Source organism: Carettochelys insculpta, chromosome 21 (assembly GCF_033958435.1).
Source record: "Carettochelys insculpta isolate YL-2023 chromosome 21, ASM3395843v1, whole genome shotgun sequence".
Classification (NCBI taxonomy): domain Eukaryota; kingdom Metazoa; phylum Chordata; order Testudines; family Carettochelyidae; genus Carettochelys; species Carettochelys insculpta.
The window spans coordinates 4,395,718-4,416,050 of record NC_134157.1 but is presented as its reverse complement, the minus strand read 5'-3'; the positions used below and the strand labels follow the sequence as shown (position 1 = coordinate 4,416,050).

Here is a 20,333-nt window from a genome sequence, read left to right as displayed (position 1 = left end):
CTCAGAAGAAACCTTGGGAACTAAGGCTGGATGCAGCCATATGGTTACTGCCTCCTTGGAAAAAACAGTGCAGGGTGGCGTTGCCATAACTGCCGCAAGCTCGCTCACCCTGCGAGCTAACGTAATTGCGAGAAGAAAGGTAGTCTTTATCGTAAGGAGGCGGAGGGAAACCGTGGCCAAGGGCTCGAACGGTGGTCCCGTTAGCGCGTTAAGCACCAGATCCAAGTTCCACGAAGGTGGAAGCGGTTTCCGAGGGGGGTATAGGTTTACCAACCCTTTGAGGAACCTGGTAACCATGGGATGGGCGAACACCGTGCGCCCTTCCTCCTCGTGTCTGAACGCCGAAATGGCGGCAAGGTGGACCTTTAACGAGGATAGTGAGAGTCCTCCTCTCTTGAGGTCCAGTAAATACTCTAATATTACAGGTATAGGCACCGAAAGGAGGGCCAGCTGTTTGGTAGCACACCAAGCCGTGAAGCGAGTCCATTTCTGCTTGTAGGTCTTCCTGGTGGAAGTCCTCCTGCTACTTTCTAGGACTTGCTGCACTTCCTCTGTGCATGCGCTCTCTAGGGAGCTGAGCCATGGATTAACCACGCTTGTAGTCGCAGGCCTTGGGGGTGCGGATGCACTATGGACCCCTGGGCTTGCGTGAGCAGATCCGGCGCCACCGGAAGAGGCATCGGTGGACGGTCTGACATGCGCAGGAGTAGGGGGAACCATTGCTGTCGATCCCACGTTGGGACTATCAGGATCATTCGGGCTCCTTCCCTCCTGGCTTTCTGCAAGACTTTGTGGATCAGAACCGTGGGAGGAAAAGCGTAAAGCAGGGGGCCCCTCCACGAGATCGCGAACGCGTCCCCCAGGGACCCCCATCCCAGTCCTGCCCTGGAGCAGAATTGTGGGCACTTCTTGTTGTGTTGAGTGGCAAACAGGTCTATCTGGGGAAAACCCCGTGCGTGGAAAATCGGTCGTAGCAGATCGGGACGGATCTGCCACTCGTGCGTGAGTGCAAAACGCCTGCTCAGCTGGTCTGCCTTCACATTGTGAGCGCCTGGTAAGTACGAGGCTTTCAAGATTATATTGTTGGCAATGCACCAGTTCCATAACCGGACTGCTTCCGCACATAAGGCACGGGACCGAGCTCCTCCTTGCCGGTTTATATAAAACATGGTGGAGGTATTGTCTGTACTGATCCCGACGACTTTGCCTTGTATATGGTCTCGAAAGTGTCTGCAGGCGTTGAACACTGCTCTGAGCTCCAGTATATTTATGTGCAGTGACTGCTCCTTGGAGGACCACAGCCCTTGAGTCACCTCTTCGCCCATGTGTGCTCCCCACCCTATGAGGGAGGCATCTGTAGTAAGAAAAACCGATATTTGTGGTTGGTGGAAGGGTACCCCTGTTAGCAAGTTCTTGGGGTTTACCCACCATTGCAGGGATTTGCGCACCTCTGCTGTGGGCGACACCACCCTGTGAACGGTGTGTGCTGCCGGTTTGTATACGCTCGCCAGCCAGTGCTGCATGCTGCGCATGTGTAACCTGGCGTTCTGTACTACAAACGTCGCCGCTGCCATGTGGCCCAGCAGCTGTAAGCACGTCAGGACCGGCACCGTAGGGCTGAAGGTGATGACCTGCACGAGGGAGCCGATGGCCCGAAAGCGAGTCTCTGGTAGATATACTCTCGCTGTAATAGAATTTATGCGTGCCCCTATGAACTCTATGTCCTGTGTGGGGTCTATCTTTGATTTTGCCAGATTGATAACCAGGCCGAGTGAAGAGAACGTGCCTGCTGTGACGCGTATCATGCGTAGTACCTCTGCCTTCGAGGCCCCTTTGAGTAGGCAGTCGTCCAGATACGGGAATATAAAATACCCCTGTCTGTGCAGGTAGGCTGACACCACTGCCAAGGTCTTGGTGAAGACTCTGGGGGCCGAGGAGAGGCCAAACGGTAGGACCTTGTATTGAAAATGTTCTTTGCCTACCATGAACCGGAGGAATCGCCGGTGAGCCAGATGGATAGTTATGTGAAAATACGCGTCTTGTAAATCGAGGGCTGCGAACCAATCTCCATTGTCCAGTGCCGTAAGGATGGAGGCGATTGTGATCATCCGAAAGCGTTGCTTGCGCAGGTACCGGTTGAGGCCTCGAAGATCTAAGATGGGCCTCCAGCCTCCTGTCTTTTTCTCCGTGAGGAAGTACCTCGAGTAGAACCCTTTTCCTTGCAGTTGCTCCAGCACTCTTTCCACTGCCCCTATGAGCATGAGATGGTCTACCTCCTGCTTGAGCCTCGCTACACGGGAGGCCTCCTGGAGGTGGGGCCTGGGTGGAGGTCGTGGCGGTGGGAGCGACTGGAAGGGGATGGCGTACCCCGTGGCTATGATCTCCAGCACCCATTTGTCTGTGGTGATCCTTTGCCACTGGTCGTAGAATGGTCGGAGGCGATGGTGGAATAGCCGCTTCGGATGACCTTGCGCGATGGTAGTGATGGCGCAGCCCTGGATCTGTGTGTCAAACTTGTGGCCTTTGGCCCTGCCCCGAGGACGCACGGCTCTGTTGTGAACGTCGCCTGGGAGTTCTGTACTGCTGGTGCTGTTGATGTCGCCCTTGCTCGTAACCCCTGTGGTACTGGGGACGCTGTTGCTGGTACTGGTACCGTCTTTGTTGAGGGTAGTACTTTTTCTTTCTGTATGGAGGGGTGTAAATCCCCAGGGTCCTAAGTGTGGCTCTTGAATCTTTACTGGAATGAAGGACCGAGTCAGTTGATTCAGCAAACAGCTTCTGCGAGTCGAAGGGAAGATCAACTATCTTTGCCTGCAGATCCCTCGGTATACCCGAAGTCTGGAGCCAGGACTCCCCTTCGCATCACCACTGCCGTAGCTGTGGAACGTGCTGCTGCGTCCGCAACATCCAGGGCGATCTGAACTCCCGTCCTCGAGGCCGCGTAGCCTTCTTGCACAATGGCCTTGAGCACCGGTTTCTTGTCCTCTGGAAGCGAGTCCATGAGGGAGGTTAACCTAGTGTAGTTGTCGAAATTATGGTTCGCTAAATGCGCTGCGTAATTTGCCATTCGCAACAGTAGAGTGGAGGAGGAGTAGACCTTTCTGCCGAACAGCTCTAGCTTCTTGGCATCTTTGTCTGTTCCCCCTGTCCCGAATTGAGATGTCTTTGATCTTTGTTGCGACGACTCCACCACCAAGGAATTTGGTTGTGGGTGGCTGAACAGGAACTTCATGCCCTTCGCCTGCACGAAGTATTTCTTATCCGCTCTCTTGTGGACAGGCGGAATAGTCGCAGGGGTCTGCCATATCATAGTGGCGGACTCCAAGATTGCTTCATCAAGCGGTATTGCTATTTTGGAGGAGGCCGGAGGTCTCAGATTTTTGAGGAGCTTATGGTGTTTCTCTTGCACCTCTGCTGTCTGGATGCCTTGCGTGAAGGCCACCCTCTTAAACAGCTCTTGAAACTGTTTGAGATCGTCCGGAGGATGGACGTCCCCCGGGGCCGTAGCCTCGTCCGGGGAGGAGAGCGAGGAACCACTGGGGTACGCCTCTCTGGACCCTTACGGTTCCTGTTGGTGATGGTACACCCTCTCGCTAGAGGCTTGTGAGGGAAAATCTCGGGGTTCCATAACCAGTCCCCCCTGAGATACTTGAGTCTCTGTCCCCGTTCGCGATTGCCCTCGGGGATACGGGACCGTCTGTGGGGATCTTTCCCTGGTAGATTGCCGGTGGTGTCTATGCCCCGCGTGATAGGGGCGACCATGGCAGTATAGGCACTGTTCTTGGGAAGGTGACCTAGACCACTCCCTTGGTGCATACCCTCTGCGTCTGGGGGAGCGAGATCGTCGAGAGATCTGGGACACTGGAGAGAGCGATTTTGGATAGTATTCCAGTGGCTCAAACCCCAGGAAGGGTGAAGGTGATCCCAGCCAGGGCGAGGCTGGTTGTAAAAATGGAGACGGGGGCTCCGGGTAGGCTAGTGGGGACCCCTGCCTTCTGGTTGGAGTCTGCAGCATAAGCGGAGGGCCAAAAGAAAGCAACTCCGCAGCCCTGTCTGGAGAGGGGCTGCGGTGCCTCGTTTTGTGTGCAGCCTTCCCCGTCCCTTGAGGAGGTAACTCCACCCCCTGGCGTGTAGGGGATCTCTGCCCCGTCCGCGCCGTGCTCGGCATGCTCACGGGCGGTGCCGCACGGACGGTGTCCTCCGGTGCCTGCAGGCTGCGTGCCTGCGCGCTTTGCACCGCCGGTTCCCCGGGGGTCGGTGCCGCTGCTTGCGGTGCCGCCGGTACCAGCGCTTGTTTAGCCGCCGCCCTGCCTGCGGTGCGGGGCGGCTGTTTGATTATCGGAGGCTGAGCCGCTTCCACGTGGCTCTCCGTGCCGCCGCCGATCAGCTGTTGCTGCGGATGGGGGCTGCGCACTCCTCCCGTCCCGCTTTCTGTTGCTGCCGGCAGGGATCGGGCTGGGGAGGCTTTCCTCCGTTTTTGCGCTGATGGGGTGAGGGAGGCGGCTTTCCTTTTATGGGCCCCGGAGGGTCCCTCCTGCTGCGGCCGCTCCGGCACGTCTGGCTGGAGGGCCTTGTCGAAGAGCAGCATTTTAAGCCGCATCTCCCTGTCCTTCCTTGCTCTGGCTGTTAGTTTTGCACAGAAGGAGCATTTCTGCGTGACATGGGACTCCCCCAGGCACCTTATGCATAGACTGTGCCCATCAGATGCTGGCATTGCCTCTCGGCAGGACTCACATTTCTTAAATCCTGAAGAGGACATTGTTGGTGAGTCTTTCAGTTGTTAACGGGTACTTAGCACCTTCTCTGTGCTGTTTTTCCCCTTCTCCGATGGCCTGCCACGGCAGGAGGGCTGATGGCCCTAGGCTCCTGGCCTCCGGTGTTCCGCTTGTTACTGGGACTGGACTGAATGCCGTCCCGCTTGTTGTTTCTTTTTTTTTTTTTGAAATATAACAACTGGCTAACTTAACAGTAGCCTAAGAACTTGAAAACTTTAAAGAAAAAACAGTTAAAACCATTGAATACGCTAACTTGGCCTTAGCCTAGTTCGGATTCCGTCTGCAGCCGACGGCGGTTAAGAGGAACTGGCGGGGACCGGATCGCGCACGTGGCCAGGAGCGCGCAAGGGAGCGGCGCGCGCTGGCGCATGCGCGGTGCGGCAGAAACTGCTTGGAAGACCCGATCTGCGGCGCCGGGTGAGCCCGACACCTATTGTGGAGCACCCACGGGGACACTCAAAGAAGAAGCGATTGTTCTCCTCTATTCAGCAATGGTGAGGCCACACCTGGAATACTGTGTCCAGTTTTGGGCCCCTCAGTATAGAAAGGATGTGGATGTGCTAAAGCAGATTCAGCGGAGGGCAACAAAAATGATTAAGGGGCTGGCACACATAACTTATGAGGAGCGTCTGAGGGCTTTGGGCTTGTTTAGTTTACAGAAGAGAAGACAGAGGGGTGATTTAATAGCAGCCTTCAACTTTCTGAAGGGGAGCTCTAAAGAGGATGGTAACAAATTGTTCTCAGGGGTGTCAGATAGCAGAACAAGGAGCATGGTCTGAAGTTACAGAGGGAGAGGTGTAGGCTAGATATTAGGAAAAGCTACTTCACCAGGAGGGCTGGTGAAGCATTGGAATGCGTTGGAATGGAGGCAGTGGATTCTCCATCCCTCGAGGTTTTTAAGTCCCAGCTTGACAAGGTCCTGGCGGGGACAACTTGGTGAGGTTGATCCTGCTTGAAGCAGGTGGTTGGACTAGATGACCTCCTGATGTCCCTTCCAGCCTTATGATTCTATGATTAGTGAACAGATCGCTAACAGAGGGGAAATCTACACCATGGATTTCAACCAGCTATTAGCACTCCAATTACAATCCCAAAGCAAAGTATTACAATAAAGACCCAGTTATAGTAAAACATCATTAATTCGTACTAACGATGTGAAGAGTTATTACAAATTACTGATTTTTTCAAATTAACAAATTAACCAATACAAAAGCAGGAACATCCACAATTTACTTTTCATTATGCTGAAACTTCTTACTTCGTAAATATTCAATTTATTTTATATTTTGAAAAAATTTTAAGGTTTTGATCAACTTAGACCTCGTTACAAGAATCTGCTTAAGAGTCCTTATTAGAAAACACAGAACAGGACATCTTTTTAACTCAATAATTTCTGAAGGAACCCTACTTTTATATATGCTTGTACTATGCTCTACCACTGTAGCAGTCCCCTCCTGACTAAGGTCTCTGGCCACTACTGCAAGATATATAGTAAGGATTAATTTATATCCTGTAATAACAAAGCATATCTACTCTATTTAAAGAGACATTGTATAATTAATAAAGTAAATACATAAGAGCTAACAAGGATGCTGACTCTTCACCAACGAGTATTGAAAACTAAAAGGTTAATCTGGACTTCCAGTGGACAGTTAAAGCTCTCCAAAAAGTATCTTGTGAAAGCATACCAGAAAATTAATTCAGGTTGCCAGCCATAGAGTGTCTTACCAAAACTTTGGAATTGTTGTGTGTGTCAAGATGAACCATTAATCACAGACTCAGATAATATATAAAACATTATTCACATGGAGAAATTTGACCAGTGAACCAGCAGCAGATGAAAACAAATTTAATGGACATTCCCGAAGCTTTACTCTGCTATAGAGAAATGACTAAGAACTCTTCCACATCCATCTTAGTTGAAGCAAAAGTAAGATCTTGATGGAAAGGGTACATAGGTCAGGGAATATCTTTTTCTGAACAAACATCATCCATCTATGCAGCACAATTAGCAAAGGAGGATTTCATGTACATGTTGGAAGTGTCCTCATCCCCTTGGCTGTGGTCATTACCACCTGAGCAAATTTCACCAAGACAGCTGGGCTGTACAAGCGTGTGAAGAGTTCAAGGGAAGGTTTCATTAGCTTACTACTGACCATCCTGTATATTCTTGTACTGGGAGAATTCAGCAAAATAAATTCCTCATGAATACAAAGAGCAGGGCTGTTAGAGAACAGAATGTATGTTATTAAAATGAAATGTAAACTTCAGACTAGAATAGTCTTAGGAAATATGAACACAACAAGCCTCTTGGCACCAGTCAGGACTCTGGCCAGTCTGTTGTGACCTGTAAGTTCAACAGGCTGCTTAGAAGTTAGATAAAAATGTACAAAACTGTGAAGACATGTTACTTTTACATTTCTGAAAATCAATAAGGATGAAGAGGCATGGCATGATCTGCTCTCTCTTTTTCTATGTACTATTACTCCTATAGAAGGTGAATTATTCTGACCATAACCCTCAAAGGTTTATGGAGAACAAGGCAGACATGTACCATACATCCTAGCCTAGACTGCTACGACCTGGGAGTTAATGAAACACTAAACCTCTACACCAGGGTCAGCACCCCACTGGCATGGGTGCCAAGAGTGGTAGGTGAGCTCATACTCATCGGCCCCACCCCATCCCTTCTCCCCCAAGCAGCTGAAACCTTGCTCAAAGCCAGGCCTCCTGTGGATTAACAAAAGATCAGCTAATGCTACCCACCCCCACCCAAACGGCAGAGCTCTGCATCTCAATTTATTTATTAATGAAGGTGTTGTAAGTAGGAATATCAGTGGTTTCAAAAAAGTATCACCAGCACTCAGACTACACGTAAAGGTCAAAAGGTCAAATTTTGACATTCTACCTCAAAGAGGTTGCTGACCACTGTTCTAGACATTCAATTTTAGGGTTAAGTATGCTAGTGCAGATAGCCGAAAGACATGTGGGTTAGTCTTGTAGTCAAAGTTTAGTATTTGTGTTAGGAAGCAACCTAATCCATTAAAGTCTGAACCTAAGTCTGCATGTCCACTGCTAAGCAGAAATGTTAGAGGACTTGGAAGGCTATTTGCATTGAAAGGTTTCTAAAATGGCAAGTGATGGAAGGAAAGGATATAAATTTCCACAGTAGGTAATACAACTGCATAGTCACGAGAACATACCACTTCTTCACATAATCACAAGACTCCTCTAACAAAACCAAAGTCAGACGGAAACCTCTGCAGGTTGAAGTCTAAACGACTGAGAAGAGGCTACAACTTACACTTCCCCACAGACTAAATCATATGTGACTAAGGACCCCGGATGCTGGCAGCTTCCACCAAGATGGCACTGAAATGAACTCAGACATAAACAGTGTGGAGCCATTACAAAGAGTGGCACTGCCAGATATCACTGAGCCCTCTGCCCAGGGAGGAAGAACGGCATAACAACTGTACCTCTCGGTGACTTTCCTTGGTACATTATATCTGCAACAGTTGGAAAAGCTGCAAGGCTGATGGCTTGAAGCTCCACTCTCCTCTTTCTGCTATCTATACAATAGAGGTGTTCCTCCATTGGCAAAAATGCCTGTACAGAAGTTAGTCAGTATATAATTACGCTAGCTACACCCATTTCAATCTTCAGGCCACGTGCAGGGATGTGAACAAACAGCATCACATTTAGGTGTTATGATGCACGGACATCAAGATCAAAAAGATGATTATTTTAAGCAACCTGCTCACTTCACCAAAATCAGGGGCTGAATCTCTTTCTAGGTAAAGCACTTACTACTTCAGCTTCAACCACCTGAATGCAACAAATATAATGTGCTATCCCAATTTAATAGACAGGACACATGTTTAAACAAACATGGCAACTTCATCTTTTTCCATAGCCATGATGACTCAGCAACAAAGTGCACACAGCATCAATTACAATAGCTGAGACAGGTCTGCAGTACTGCAACAACTGCCTCAATTTCAATTCTCAGGGCACACATCAACTGCTATCCTCCAGCCACATCAATAATTTTGGTGCATTGACTATAATTCTCTGACTACAGCAAATTAAACACCACAGTTGTATGCACATGGTTATCTTCAATTCCCTGATCACACAGTATTAACTCCCTAAACACTGAAGTAATTATATCAAAAGACAAACAATGAGTTGATTACGGCATTTGCTCGTGTGTTTCACACCAGCAGAGAAGTCAGCTTTACCAAGGGGGTATCAGCTAACCAGATTTCCTATTTCACCATCCAATGCTGTATAAAATCGTTCACTTTCCTGGAAAGGCGCCTTAGCACAAAAAAGCTACATTACAATTATTATATGGATTTTATTTACACCCACCAAATCAATTTAGGGTTTCAAGCAAATACCCCTCTGCCCAATGACTGACGTGCATGCTTTACAAAGTAGGAACCCTGTTTTTAACGTCCGTGCCCAGAAGCATAACTAAAGGATTGAGCAAGAGACATCTCATAAATGGTGTTGCTTTTGTTGCTAATTCAGTGAAGGCAAAGTTGAAACAACTGAATTCAAATACCTCTGTGTGACAAATGGCCCAGCAAACAAGGCTGCATAGAGAGAACGAAGAAAGGGACGTGAAGTACAAAAATAACAAATGTTTTCAAAATTACATAGGAGTCTACTGCATTTCTGCATTCTCTAGTCTAGTGGTAAGATATCGAGGTGTCAGCGACTATGTTAACTCTAACAGCATCTGTCTACAGAACTTACTGTCGGAAGAGATGTTCTGACAAAATTTCTGTTGACAGATTACACCTTTACATCTTTTGATCCGCTCTCTTGACAAAAGGCAGAATGCGCGCGCGCACGCGCATACACACACACACATATATACTGGAGTGTCTGCACAGCTTTTTTGTCAACAGTTTCTGTCAACAAAGTGCATTTTGTGTGTAGCTGCTCCGCAAGTTTTGTCAACAAAACCCCAGTTTTGTCTACAAAACTCTCTAATGTAGACTCTCTTGTCTAGATCACCAATGTGGCTTTGGAATCCAAACCTTTAATTTTCTCCATCCTGGCCAAGGCACCCAGGAGACCCTCAGGTGAGTTGTGTTAAAATACAAGTTACTTTACAAAAGTAAACACATATGGGCCGTGGCCACACTAGCCCTCTCCTTTCAAAAGGGGCATGGTAATGAGGGATTTTGGCAGATGCTAATGAGGCACTACCATGAATATGCAGTGCCTCATTAGCATAATGGCAGCCATGCACAATTCGGAAGTGCTGCTTTCAAAGCGCACACCACCCATACAGATAGGGGCCTTTTGAAAGGAGCCCCTGACTTTGAAAGCTCCTTCTTCCCAAAATAAAATGGGAAGAAGGGGCTTTCAAAGTCCAGGGTGTCCTTTCAAAAGGTCCCTATCTGTAAGGGCGGCATTCTTTTTGAAAGCGGCACTTTCAAATCGCACGCGGCTGCCATTATGCTAATGAGGCACTGCGTATTCATGGTAGCGCCTCATTAGCATCTTCTGAAATCCCTCATTAACATGCCCCCTCCAAAAGGAGGCGGCTAGGGTAGAGACGGCCATCAAGAGCTAAGTTTCAGCCCCTCCTAAATTAGTTTCTTAAACTTTAAAGCAGTACTACTACTACTACTACTAATTAACCCTCATGTTCCGCATGTAGCACAGGTCATATACAAGTCTCCTCCACTTCATTCTGTCTTGGGACAAAACTTCTAGCTGGCTCCAGGAGTATCCTGTTTTAAAACAGTAACTAAGCTAAAATATGGGATTTTGTTTCCTGGCTTTACTGGTGATGAGGTTCCAACTGTGCACTTCCTGGGAGACAGTGCAGCACTCTACTGTCATCAAAGAGGCCAAGTCAGCCAATGAGAACCACAGCTTTGGATAATCAGTGTCCAGAGACATACTATTAATATGACATAATGGGCTCTTCCAGGGTGTGATCTTACTGACTGGTGGAGCTGAAAGGAGAATGGTGGTTGATTGGGTATTGTTCTCAGTCAAGGAGTGAACTAGCACAAGAGAATGGACTGTGATTAGAAGCTGGCATTGGGTCATTACTATGCATAGCTCCATTTGTCATTATTGTTCTCATTTTGGGCTATACACCTGGATGGGATGGTAGGGCACAAGAGAAGGCAGTTAGTTTTCCTTTTCATTAAGTCTTACTGTTGCATCTTACTTTTTCCTCATGGGGGCAGCTATGTGAATGAGGCGTAATTTGTTTTGCTCAATGTGTTTCTCTTGCAGATAACTATTGAGGCAAAATCTCTGACATTTCATAGGTTTTATTTTCTCTGATTATGGGTTTGGCACATATTGTAACTATCCCTTGGCAAATACTGATATGTATTCTCTATGTAAGTTTACCACCCATCCACGAAGCACCAATCTATGCTTATCTGTCCCCTGTTAACTCATTTTAGGTTTGTCCAGGGCAAATGGCTTTGTTAACCTCATAGGGAATTAATTCAACAGCCTACATAGCACAGTAGGTGTATGTCCTTGAGCAAGTTTCACTAATGAATGGTACATTGTGAAACAAGTGAAGTGATTACTGTTTCATTATTTGGAAGTAGCTGTGCATTTCGGGTTGATCTATTTAACTGCTCTTTTGGAGATCTGAACTTAAACAGTTTTCGGAACTAATAGAAAAAAGACAAGGAACTTAATATGTGCCTTCAAATAAAGCCTATTTGTTCTCTACCTGCAAACGATAAAAGCAGAAAAAGAACAAAAAAACATACACTGACAGAGACAGTAGGTAATGTATCACAATAGGATTAAAGACTTCACAGCTGTATGTGATTGTATTGCTGGTACCAGAGTACTATATATAGTAACCCAAAACATACACACTGTGATTTTGATCTATTACCTCGGGTTTCTGATGACATGTATGGGCCACGCTATCTCTTCTTTATTTATACTCTCAAATTAAAAAGACAGACATGGTATCTACCCATCCTCTAGTTCTCACCATGTGTCCCCACTTCTGAAATCGCTGTACTGGTTTACCCTTCTCTTTTAATTTAGTACGGTATGCTTTCGTTAAAATCTATTTTCATTTCCACCTACACATTCTGCCCCCAACTGTACACAAAATTCTTACTTGACTGCTCCTTTTATCTCCCTTGCTCATTCAATTTTCTTTCCTCTTCCCTGTTTGAAATACACCAATGTACTCTCTTCCCCCCCTTTAGTAACATGTCCATAAACAAATGTTCAGTGAACTATTCCAGCTGTAATGACCATGCAACTATCTCTTCAGCATTATACAGAATTTTGTCTGCTTGTGCCTTCAGATTTTAAACTGCTTGCGGCACAGACTTGTATATTCACATAATTCACTTACTATTATTCAAGTCAGAGTATGCTTATGGTGCAACAAACAATTATAGTAACATACAATTTTAAAAGCAAGAAGAAGTCCTGTGGCACCTTATAAACTAACAGATATTTTGGAGCATGAGCTTTCATGGGCAAAGTTTACGCTCCAAAATATCTGTTAGTCTATAAGGTGCCACAGGACTTCTTGTTGTTTTTGAAGATACAGACTAACTCAGCTACCCTATTGACACAATTTTAAGACTCTGAAGTCAACTGCTAGAGATAATACAGGATCAAATGATTAATCCAGTTTGGTTTCTTTCCTCTTCTCACAAAGAAGTTCCATCCATTGTACAAGTTATAATAATCCTGATCAGAGTTAAATTTTAATGGGTTGATCCCAGTTTACACTGGCTAATTCCATTACCCTAAATTATAATGGGCTGATTCTATTACCGTATGTCAGTGTTTCTCTATTTCTGGATCACAACCTGCAAAAGGTCACACAAGGTATTGAAAATTGTATTACGGTTCAATACAAAGAAAAATCTCACCCTCTCCTCCCTGACTCCCTTATCCTTCAAGGACATGTATTCTCTTTATCAACCTTGTCTTTCAAAAAATGTGTTTTCAATATGGCGACAAACACACTGCAAACATTAGCCGTTTACACTGCAAACATCTTTTTGAAAAACAAAGTAAAGACACTGTTTTCAGAAATACCCTTTTTACTCTTGCATATCCTGCAAAAGAGACCTTTTGTTTTTCACACTCCAAAATAAGCAGCTGTCAACCTGAAAAGATTAAGAAGTACTGCCCTAGGTTATATAGGTTAACTACAATTTACCTGATCCCAGGGGAAAATCCCCTCAGATATCAACAAGAAGCAGATCAGGCCCATTGTTTGCATTTACATGCAGAGGCCAAGGTTGAGTGAAATTTTACCTCCAACTCTTTTACTATCTTGATGATTGACTGCTGAGACTCGGAAGCACTTTTTTCCTGTATTAAGCCTTCATTCTTCAACTCAAGATCTTCTTTAGCTTTTAAAAGGTTGTTACACTTTTTAAAAAGTTCCTGAAGTTCTACATCCTTTTCTTTAATTGTTGCGTCGAGTTTCTAGCAAAACAAAGTAATACATGTAATGAAAATCCTGCAAATCTTAGAATTACTGCTGTAAAAAGTACAATTAGTGCAAACTTGAAAAGCAACTTATTTCAGGTATGTTCTTTGTTGCCTGATGGAAAAAAGTTCAATGTAAGACCACACTAGGAGAAAAAGATAGCAGATTGACCCTCTTTGATAGTCCAGTAACGTCCAAAATGTTTAAAATTCTCTTCTATTTAAATAGTTAAATCAGAGAGTACAGAAAATACCAGAGCACTGATTCACTAAAGTATGGTACTCAGTTTGGGCTAAACCTGCAAGATTCAAGTATCAGAGAGGTAGTCATGTTTGTCTTGTTCTTCCGCAAGATTCAAACACCCTCAACACCTAATGACCGCAGTAGTAGTTAAAGGCATTCAGATATGTTAGATCCCTGACTTGAGCAGACTCGACATGCATTTTTTTATATTAACGCAAGTTGAGTCCAGTTGAGGGGGGACCCTACTTCCCTGCACCCTGCCTCACCGCTTACCCCCGCAGGACCCACCCACCAGCAACACGCTGCCAGCCAGCTCAGGGGCTTCTCAGGAAGCAGCTCTCACTCCGTGGCCAGTGGGGCTGCAGCACTGGGGCAGGGAAGGATAGGTGCAGCAGGCAGGGCGTGCGGCCAAATGCTGGAGGCCTCTGACAACAGGCAGGCAGAGAACAGATGGCGGGGGCGGGGCTGCCTCCTGCTCCAGCTGACAGCTCCCCCTGTGGGTGGGCGGGAGGGGGCCAGGTTAGGGAAGGGGCAGGGACACCCCCTGCTCTAGCCACCGTGTTCTCAGGGCTGAGCAGCCATGGCGCCTCCCTGCTACCTCCCAGCTGCCCCATGGAGCTTTAATTGCTCAGAGCCTGCGTCAGCCAGCAGGAAGGGAGCACCCTCAGCGCTGCACACGGTGAGAGCGCAGGGGTTGCTCCCAGCAGGGGAGTAGAAGGGGCAGCCGTGCATGCATGTGAGCCAGGGGAGATGGGGGGATACCAAGGCTGCCTCCTCCTCCTGCACCTCCTGGAGAGGGGGCTGGCCAGGTGGGATGGGCTGGAGCTGAGCCGGGGGTGTAGAGTGCTGAGCCCTGGTCAGCTCCCAGCCCCGCTGCTACCAGGGATTTCCCCGGCCTCAGCAGCTACCCAGGGTGGAGCTGGCGGTCCCACTCCCACCTTGAGTTGTGCAAAAGTCAAATTACACCTGGTTCCCCAGCAACATAATTCTCACCCAAGTCAGGGTATACTGTATTGCTAGAGAGCATCTTTTACCTCAGAACAGGTTTAAGCAGGACCACTAGGCATCCACAGAGCTGCCCATCAATGCAACTTAGCCCATTTTGAAGGGACTTCCTTAAAAAGCTGACAGAGCAGTTCAGTGTCACCACCCATTCCTTAACTTCCACTGTCTGAAGTGCAAATAGAAGCGGGTTACCAAGGAAGGATGCAGAGTCCCCCTCACTGAAGGGTTTTTAGAAGACGTTCGAGACACTTGCAGGGTTCCCGCTAATTTTTTTCATCCATGGGCGGAAAAAAAGTTGCTATATGCACCAAGGCCCATGCAGATGTGCACCGCCAACGGAAACACACTCTGGGCACTGATAATGAGTTGGGCAGCACCTGAATCTCTCCTGGGCAGCCTCCCAAACACTCAGCTTACAGGGAACATTAAGCACCTGTCAAGGATGGTGGGGGTATATTTCATTCTACCTTACTATGAGAAGCTGGACTTGGTGAGCTTTTGAAATTCCTTTCACCCCTTCATTTCTCTGCACAGCCTGGACGCTTTGGAAACTTTTTAAGTATCTCATTACAATAGCAGAATGGCCACAGGAACACTGGCAACAATTCCTCTCTCCCTCATCCTAAATTTCATAAACCCTAATAAAAACTGTGTTGAAAGGCACACAGTTAGGTATCCATTCTGCAAACACAAAATTACAAAACGCAGAGGATTGTCGTACAAATCAGCAGTAATGCCAAACAAAAATGAGACTGTGTAATCATCCCTCATACAAAAAGTCAAGTGATAAGCTGAAAAAAATGAAAACTTAAGTCTACCTACCTGAAGCAACAGATCCTTTTGACTGACACTGTCTGTTAGTTGCTTGATAACGAGTTCTTGACTCTGCAACTTCTGATTGCTTTCACTCAAAAGAATACTATAATGATGTTCCACTGCTTTTTCTCTCTCAATCATTTCACCATGTAATTTCTCCAGCTGATTTCGAAGATCCTACAGAAAGATGAAACTGAATATTTAGCAAATCAGCTTTACAAAAAACTTGAGTGACAACCCATGTTATTAGTTTAACTTTCCATTCCTTTAAATTACAACTATCACTGAATGTTCCATAGAATGTATCTAAGTCACTGTCTTCCTTTTAGAAAATCTTAAGAATAAAGTTAAAGCAATAAAAATGTAAGAGTGAGTTGTCAATACTGTCTTATTTTTATCTACGATATTATTGTCTTAATACCATTTCTACAAAATGACTGGACTCAAAGGCGGTGGAAAATCACACACACACTCTCTGTCACTGTCAGTCAACATAACACCCATTTCTTAAATCAAAGCAATTTTATGCCTTTGCCAGAAACAGAAGAAAATGGCTTAGTGGTAATGCAGTTTGCCATCTTCTCTCCCTTCCATTCACACCATGAAAATCATTGCACTAAGTCTGTTTTACTAGCTGCTTTTGCATTAACCAAACAGCAGAAGTGTTAGAACATTTTCCTTCCCTGAAGGGGGTTTTTCCCATGAAAGCTCATGACCTAATAAATTTTTGAGTCCCTCAGGGTATGTCTACACAGCAAAGTTATTTCAAAACAACTTTGCTAGCATCTATACAAAGCAACCACTTTTTCAAAAGGATTTCCAAATAGCAGTTGGCTTATTTTGAAATGGGTAAGCCTCATTACCTGAGGAATAGTGCCTGTTTCAAAATAGCTATTTTGAAGAAGGTGTTGGGCAGACCGGGAATAGAGTCTATTTTGAAATATGCCCTAGTGCTTCCAATGGCTCTGTTTTGAAATAGGTTCTACTGTGCATAGATGCTGTATTTCAAAATGGGCTAAGTGCTATTTTGAAATGCAATTTGTGTGCAGCATCATTCACGAATAAGTTATTCTGGAATAATTCTTCTGGAATAGCTTATTTCAGAATAACACTGCTGTGTAGTCATATCTTTGGGTTCCACAGGACTGCTTGTTACTTGTGAAGCTACAGAATAACATGGCAGCGTGCTCTGAGTCTTTCAACGAAGAGAAAAGTTAGTCTTCTGATTAAAACACAGCCTTGGGCTCCAAAAACACTTCCTTTGTGAAGCTCAATGGATATAATTGGAAATGCATGTCTCCTAGAACTGGAAGGGACCAAAGGAGGTCATCTAGTCCTGTCTCCTATCAGGGCTAAGCTGATGTCTATTTGCCCCAGTCTCCTAAATAGACTCCAAGGATTGAACTCACAACCTCATGTTCAGCAGGCCAAGGCTCAAACCACTGAGCTATCCCCCTTGCTCCAAAACTCTGTGGCTGAGCTCCCCATCAGTAAAACTCATGTCTTGTCTAGTTAAACTACAACAACTTCAGGGTGGGGATTGTCTCTTACTACACCCACACAGTGTCAAGTATAACAAGACCAAGAACTTGCTGCTGCCTGTAGTTACTACTGTAATACAAATTATAATACTACTTCTTTATTTTGTCAATGAGGCAGAATCACAAACTTACATATAGTCTGCCCATTTGCCTTCCTACTTCCGCATCAATCATTCCCTTGTTTGTCCTTCATCTTTCATCTAGAGGAGAGACTATATGTGGAATCAAGAAGGTGCAGCCCCAGCAGAAGTCTTTGGGCAAAGTGAGTTTCAAGCAATGCATTAAGTCCTCTTCCTAACATCTGACTGCTAAAGGAATCAATCATGATGATAAGGGACCTATATATTGGAGTGATTGCAGAATCAAGCTCCATCACGCACAGTGTATCTTACTACTAAACAGATTCTCAGCACAGGATGGACGTAAAAAGCAGCGTCTAAGACAAGGGAACAAAACACAACGGTAATTTGGCTTCACATACTCTCTCTCTCTTCCTCTCCATAATCAGTCATTAGTTGCTTCTATCTGTTAGTGGTGATTTTGCTAGAAGGTTCAAGACTAAGAATGAAAGGAGGTGCAGCTTTGCCCCATATGGGTCTTGACAAGTCTTATTTTACAGCAGAGAGCTAAAATGCTCAGTGCAAGAAATATATAATAGAATGGAAGAAGACACCCGCCAACTAAACAGCAGTTGTCAAAAAATGGATTTGACCTAGTTTAAAATATACACTAGATTGCATCACTTTAACTGCTTTTAAAGTCATATGAGATTTAAGGAACACTGTTATTACTAAAGAAGTGTATGTGCTAAATATCATATGTGCTAAATAGTGTTGCACAGATAGCAGTCACTTTAAAGAAGGGTGAAAGTTAAGTAACATCACCAGCACGGGTAAAGGTTAAATAACATCACAATTATTTCCTATTCTAAGTCTACAGAAATAATGGTTATATTTTAAGGGTCATCTGCTTATTAATAGTTTTGTGTGATTTTCTTGACTTAATTACCTTGCTTCATGTAGGTTCACTTGAGACCTTTAATTTTAATTGCTTTGGTGTTGTACTTCTGTTTTCTGCATTAAATACCAATTATTTACACTGCCTTTTGCTTTACTTAAAAAAATCACTAATAGCTACTTTGTCTCTTAATAGAAGATCATATGATGGTAAATTGCAAAAACTAAGCAAGCCCCGGCCACATGCATGCAAACTAATGCAGGGAGTCCAGCTCAGATAAGTAGGATTACTTGCTCAGAGTAGGGACTACCTAAGTAAGGATTGCAGGAACAGGCCCAAACTTTGTATTTGCTGAAGGCGCTAGCAGCATCATTCGCATATGTATACTAGTCCCCACTCTCACTTCTGTTTGACCATTAATGAATGAACTTTTTAAATAAGTATGAAATCTCATGGACGTAGTTGCTTTTGACTCCAAGATATGGATTTCCTCATTGGGGTGATGCAGCATGTAAACTGGCATTTGCAGCCTGAATGAAGAGCTATGATTCTAATGATTCATTCTACAGATCTGATGTTTATATTTGCATTTTTCCCACTAGATTTGAAGACTAAATAAATTATTTTCACTTATTTTTAAGCAGCTAAAACTTGTTACACACTTGTAATTTGACCCTCTCCTCAAAGTCCAATAGAGCTCCAAACTTACTAGCTTTGATAAAGAGAAGTCAGAGGTAACTTCAAGGAGAGACACCATTAGTAGGCACAGATAGAAAAGAGGTTGCTTTTTCCTCCTTATATGATGGAAAAAGCTATAGCTGTCAAGAAAGGCACAGAAACTGCATCCTCTCTTGAGTAACAAATATATTTAAAGGGATAAAAATTTTGAATGGATAACGTGCAGTGGTTCCTAAATAGAAAAGGTAAAGGATCTTTGTCCATCTCCAGTTACAGAGATAGTAAAGCTCATGAGATTTCCAAATCCCTCCTAGACTTTATAAGCCATGGCCAGAACTGAAAATGTTCTTTGCATGGGCTAGGAATCTATACCACAAACTATCCATTACTATAGCAGATTGCTTGAACTCACTGATCACTTACAGTGGCTACAATAAGAGAAAGTCTATTGGTTTCTACACACTGTGTTACAAGGAGAATACAATACCTACAGTCCTTTAAAGTGCTTTCTGGCTCCATTAGTCTGAAGGAATTTTTCCTATGATTAATGATAGCCGAACTTAGAAAAAATGAATTTGAAAAGCTATTATGTTGGCTGAACACAGGAGTGAGTGTTTCCCCATCTTTGTCAGAGAGAAAATACATTGGTGAATACATGCTTCCAAATCCCTCTTTCAGTTCAATTTTGAGAAAGAAGAGTACGTGTAAAGTCCGTCTAAAGAGTTATTGTGCACTTCCCTATCAATTGATCAAATGTGACTATAACAGAGAAATACACGTTAATTGTCTGTAGTTAGACAAAGGTACAATAGCTACTTAAGCTAGTTCACCACCAGAACTGAAACAAACTCCTGAATTTTACCTACTATTGAGACCATGTTGTGTGTATACACACCAATAGTAGATGCACATAAAACTTAAAATCTGTTGATCTTTATTCTGGGTCATGTTGTAAGAAACACTGTTACAACAAGCTGTAGTTCAATAGTTTGTTGTTTTGGCAACCAAACTATGCAGAGCTGAATAATGTTGAAATACTGTCTCAAGGAAGTTCCCTATTCTTCACAAAAAATAACATAATTAAGTGCCAACTAACAGACTGGGCTGGGGTCATGTGTTCTTTTGTTGATGATATTACCGTTTTGAATTAATTGAAAGTAACTAAAGCTCCAGTGAAGGCAGAGGATGTGAAAGCAAGACAGAGTAGCCATTTTGATTAGAGTCCCTATTCATATACATTACAAGGAAAAGCTTAATGATTCATGATGATTTGGGTGAACAGATTGCAACAGTCTTGCACATATTAAACTTATCTGCTCTTTAACAACGTACACACCTCTCTGTCTAATATTTTTTGACTATTATGTACTGGGCCCAGTTAAAAATTGTGTTGGCACAGAACAGATAAGGTTATTCACAGAAATAGATCATTGTGATTATTCTGGATGAAAGGTCATGAAAAACGTCTGAAAAAAAATAAACCCGCAAAAGAGTAAATGGCATCTAACTATGCATTTGGATTGGGATTCCTCTACAGTTCGTGTTCCTTTTGTTAGTTCTAGGTCTATTTAACTGTACGCTAGTCCATGCAAAAATATTAATAGAATAGCTTTTTTATGGTTGCTCACATAAAATGTTGGCATCATATCACTAAAGTGATTTTCTTTCTCGAAGAACAAGACATTACCGCACACATTTCACTCTCGCATAGCTACTACTCAGGGGGCCACAACTCACAAATGTACTTGCGTGTGAAAAATGGAAGCAAAGGTAGTACAAGTACATAAGAGTAGGAGTAGCTCAAGGGATGTAATGTTTAAGGCTGCTCATCATTGGGCAGGG

At 44.6% G+C, this 20,333-nt stretch overlaps 1 protein-coding gene across 4 annotated transcripts in view; it reads right to left on the bottom strand.

Annotated features, from left to right (window-relative positions):
• Window positions 1-20,333, bottom strand: part of CDK5RAP2 (CDK5 regulatory subunit associated protein 2) — a 145,420-nt gene that overhangs the window by 94,108 nt on the left and 30,979 nt on the right. For all 4 annotated transcript variants that reach the window (XM_075015126.1, XM_075015127.1, XM_075015128.1 and 1 more), the window contains exons 13-14: window positions 15,322-15,492; window positions 13,074-13,247 (exon numbers count right to left, since the gene is read on the bottom strand). In XM_075015126.1, the coding sequence (XP_074871227.1) occupies window positions 13,074-13,247; window positions 15,322-15,492 (345 nt within the window). The remainder of the gene's footprint in view (window positions 1-13,073; window positions 13,248-15,321; window positions 15,493-20,333) is intronic.